Source organism: Antrostomus carolinensis, unplaced genomic scaffold (genome assembly GCF_000700745.2).
Source record: "Antrostomus carolinensis isolate BGI_N321 unplaced genomic scaffold, ASM70074v2 scaffold55903, whole genome shotgun sequence".
In the NCBI taxonomy this organism is placed as follows: Eukaryota; Metazoa; Chordata; class Aves; order Caprimulgiformes; family Caprimulgidae; genus Antrostomus; species Antrostomus carolinensis.
Genome location: NW_010307009.1, coordinates 1 through 4902, shown reverse-complemented (window position 1 = coordinate 4902; position 4902 = coordinate 1). Strand labels below are relative to the sequence as shown.

Here is a 4902-nt window from a genome sequence, read left to right as displayed (position 1 = left end):
TAAAGGCCTTTTCAATCAAAATGATTCTATGATTCTATCCTTTTTACTCTATTGCTGGAAATATGGTGCTTGAAAGTCCAAGGAACAATGATAGGTGGAGGGATAATTTTCCACTAGAGGAAGCAATTTTCACATTTGATAAAATAATATGGAGGTATGCTTGCTGTGATTCTTCTTCTGTGGATGACAGCACTGGAAGATTTGACATGACAATATATACAGAAATGCATCTGCTAGCTTTGGAAGACAGCAAATTGATCATCATTGCTGGTCCTGTTTATTGGGGAGGTGTTTTGCTTATCTTTGTTTTTACTGATGTTTAGGTTCATCTTGTTTGTGGAAAGAGCAATAAATTGGCTTATGTGTCTGAGCCGAGTACTTGTGTTTACTCTCTGACATTTGAGACTCCTCTTGTGTGCCATCCCCACTCTCTTTTAGGTAAGATTTAGAAAATAATTTGTTTGTGGAGCAGCTGGCATATTTTGCCAACCTCAGAGTGTAAATTTTTAGGTTATTTGAGTTTGTAACTTGATATAAATTAATATTAAATGTAACATATAATACAAAGTATATTCTAAATCTCAATCATTATAACACATAGGTATTTCTAAAATAAATTGTCATTGCTAGTATAGACCCAATGAGTGACTTTTTGCTTTTTTCTTGGACTGATCATAGCAATCAGCCCTGTAGTATCTGCTTATTTACTTACTTTTCTTACATTACAAAAAAATAGAGCTCAGTTAGAATTACATTCAACAAAGAAATATGAGTCCTTCTAGCTGGAAATACAAGAAAAAAATTTTGGTTGGTGGCATTCTCCAGAAACTTTAAATATGTGAAGTGGATTTTAAGTTTAACCCCAGCTCTTTGAAGCAGTAGAGACTATGTACTGTATAGAAACACTGAGTTCTTAAAACAAATATGCTTGCCTGCATTAGAGGAGCATTTAACTAATGCACGGGCATGCTGTTGGTTATTATATGGTCTGACTTCCATTTTTCAGTGTATCCGACTCTGACTGAAGCACTACAGAGGAAGTGGGATGAAGCAGAGCAGCTTCTATATGATGAACGAATAACTGACCAGGTTTGTTAATTTCTTCCAACTCTATTTGGTAAAGAACACCTACTGTCAAATAGCCAAGCCTGGCTTCTGCATTTGGCAAATAGTAATTTTTGTGCTCTGTAACTGCTATATCAGCTGGTAATTGTAATGTTTTCTACAGTGAAGCCTGAGGAATTGGAATGGCCAGTGCAGGTTACAAGCAGAGATGAGAGTCTGGTGGATTGATCTATTGTCTTTTGGAAACTTTCTTTTCTAGGGATACAAAAAATTACTGAAAGAGATTTTTGAGGAAGCAGGACTTTTAAAAGCAACAGAAGAAAAAGAAGTTGAGAAACAGAATAAGAAAATAAGTCTGGAATTTGAAACAGTGGAAAAGTGCAGTAAGGTATAGAGCGTAATATTTACAATGTGGAATTAAATTGCCACCTTTTTACTGTATGACTGTATCAGTGTGGCAACACTATGTAAATACTCTGGATTCAGCTGAAATCTGTTCATGGGATTATCTTTTCTGGTTTCAATTTGTAATAGTCTGCATACAGAGTGATTTGATATCTTTATTCTAGCCCTTAAGTCAAAAACAAAGCAGCACAACTGACTGCCCAATAAGAAGATGGAGGAGTATGTAGGAATTAGTGTAGGTGCTTGGTTTGTGAACACCTTGTAAGTACTCTTTCTGGGGAATATCAGTCTGGAAATAGGAAGGAATTACTAGTGCAAATAAATGTGTAACCAGCCTTGGGAATAAATCACTTCTCTCTGTGGATAATTACCCAGACTTGTGTCAGAATGCATTGGCTGTTACGCAAGTAAAAGGCAGAATGATCTATGCTGTGTCCATTTCTGAATGACTTTCATGTGTGTGAACAGTCCTTCTGCAACAGAATTGAAATAGGGAAAATAGAGGTAGAAGCCGAAGAGTACAAGCTGAACATCAAAAAAAGAGCATGGAAGAGAATTAATTCTTTATAATGTAGAGAAGAAGCTGGTGTCATTTTATTTTAAAATGCAGCAAAGACAAAACACTGCATAGTATTTCCTGAATACAGCCAAATAAACTGGTTAAGCTGAATTTACTTGTATGAAGATCATAATTTTGATTTAGTAAGAAGCTTGAATATTCACCTTTTATTTTTTTTTAATAGTTCACAGTATTTAATAATTTGTAATTCTTTTTCTGGCTTTATCATAGCTTAATTGACATGAAGTTGGCTGTTTTGGTAACCACAGAGTCTTAAATAGTTAATCTTTTGCTCTTCCTCAATTCTGTAAAAAAACCAAAACACAACAAAAAATTCGAACTTTTTTTGAGATTTCGGATATGTGGTTTAAGTCTCAAAAGTACTGAGCAATCCCTAGCTCTGTAAGGTAACAGAAACTGCTGCAATCAAGAACATGAAGTTACTAGGTCAAGAGTTGAGGAGGTGACAAATTTCCAGACTGTAGGATTATGATATAAAATAAAATAAGGCTAGTCCTGTAGCAAAGTTATGAATGCAATTTTGCGCTATGATAAAATGCTAGTTAGAGGACAAATCTGAAATAGTTACAGAAACCACTTCTAATTTTAACTCTCAGGCAGGGAAAAAGCTGGCTCCTGCTTTGGCAACACAGCAGTACATCTTTTCATGAAATTTGCACCTTGTTCTTGGAATCAGCAGTTTATCTTTAAAATCTTTTAAGTTGAAAGCTGTAACAGCTGTGCACAGGCCCTTTTTTTTAATAAACTTGCAGTTACGTATGTATTTGGAGACTCAGTTTAAATGTGTTTTCTTTCTTAGGAATACAAGCAACTTTCTAAAGAAATTAAAAAACTTAAAGATTTATTAAGTCAGCATGGTATTGCATACAAAGGAAATTCTGGTGAGTTTTTTGGTATTGTTCTTTTTCATTATTGTCTGTTCAGAATGTGAATACCCAAATGTTGTTTTCATTTACAGCAAGGGGTAATCTGTCATGTATGGAGGTAAAATTCAGTAGACAAAGTTTTGATAAGTACTTAGGTCTTGATTCCTGCACAAGGGGACTTATTTTGCCCCCAAAAATCTATTGATTACTTGAAATTTTAGTTTTATAGAAAAATTTTGACTGCTGTTGTAATTGAAGTTTGTCTCCAGTACCAAAGAAAAAGGAAATCACTGTTAACAGCATTCGTAGCACATAAGCATCTTTTAAATAACTCAGTTTTCTGCATAGTCAACCACAAGGCTTGACTTCTTGAAGAACACTTGAAATGTTCTCTGTATCTGTTAGAATTGTTTTTCTCCTTTCTTAGTCACCTTTTTTTTCTCTCTTTGATTTCTGTTAAGTAAGTACTATATCACATGGAGTCTTTAGAAGGAAAGACTGTTGGGTGCTGGCTATGAAAAAGCAAGGCTTGTCTGGATTAATTCCAGACAAGTTGGGGTTTTTTCTTGTTTTGTTGTTGGGTTTTTTGTTTGTTTGTTTGGGGTTTTTTTTTTTGTTTCCCTCTCAATTCCTTCCAGTCCAATATGCCCATTATTGAATACATGAACTATTTGTCTGAGGAGGATTTAATTTCCCTGAGCGTGTATTTATACTTTTTATGTTCAGAGTTGGCATCTCAAGAAAACAGTGAATTTATTATAAGTTAACTAAAAATTAGTGACATACTCAATTTTTTTCTTCCTTTTGTTTTGAGAAACTTTCTTCTCTGTTTTTTAGAATTGCTGACTTTCTTTTCTAGGGAAAATTAACCATTTTAGAATCTTTGTAAAACATTTTATCTGCATGTTTAAACTATTAACTATGTAACTTGCACAGTATTTCCGCCTGTTTGGTAGTTCATTTAGTTGTTGCAGATTAGAACTGAACAATCAAAAGCAGAATTCACAGCTTACTCTAGAAGACTTATTTCAAAACTGTTAGTGAATTCTGTGACAAAAGTGCTTTGGTGTTAAAGAGCACAAATAACTGATGTCTTCAACTAAATATTACAGCTGAAAATACTAGTGTTGAACATAAAAGTCACAAACTGGCAACTGCAGTGACAACTGTTCTTAATGGGTCAAAGGATGGTGAGCACCTGCATGGCGATATGGGAATGTGGAATTACACTGCATGAAGAAACTTGAGTGGTAAACAGCAAGTTCATACGGACTGTCAAGTTGAACGTGCATCGTGGCACTAAGATGATTTACATTCTGCTTTCTGAATTTCTGCCCTAAAGCAATGGGATCATAACAGAATGAGGGCTTGCCATTACTGAGAACAGTTGGCTAGTTTCTAAGAACATTTGTAAAATTCCTTTGCTAAGGTGGGTATTTGGCATAGGTTTACATATTCTGCTCTCCAGTCCCATCTTTATTTTCTTTGATCGAGCATGGTAACAGGTGGTATAAATATAAAATAGTTCAAGTCCAATGCTATAAGATGTTGTATGAAAGGCAGTAAGTACAATATTAAGAACATGTTATTTCATCTGTATGCTGTTTTCTGTGCAGACTTTAGCAGAAAAAAAGCCCCATTTCTGCCACCGCAGGAGCATGACACACCACTTTACTGGCCTGTGTTGAGAGGTTGATGTGCTCTTTCAATAGCAGGTGGATAAAATGAAAGCAGTTCAGGATCTGATGGAAAGGTGCTATGATTACACCAAATTGTTATAAAAGAATAGTTGTGTAAGGGAATATATGGCAATTCTCTGTACGTAACATGGAATAAAATGGACTCTTCCAACACAAGCTGTGGAAACATTACTACAGGAGTCGGAGAACTCTGGCTCCAGTCGTTCTGCCGCCTCCTGCTCTCCGGTTCGTGAGCCTGACAGGCGGCCAGCGTGCGGGCCCCCCCGTCTCCACCATCGTTTCGGCC

General features: G+C 35.7%; 1 protein-coding gene across 1 annotated transcript; it reads left to right on the top strand.

Moving 5' to 3' along the window:
* Positions 1-323: 323 nt before the first annotated feature.
* Positions 324-4179, top strand: GNPTG (N-acetylglucosamine-1-phosphate transferase subunit gamma; the record flags this gene model as incomplete). Its single annotated transcript, XM_010165266.1, has 5 exons — positions 324-438; positions 1007-1089; positions 1325-1453; positions 2850-2931; positions 4029-4179. Coding segments are annotated over 5 exons (534 nt in total), but the record flags the coding sequence as incomplete, so codon positions are not given.
* Positions 4180-4902: the final 723 nt, after the last annotated feature.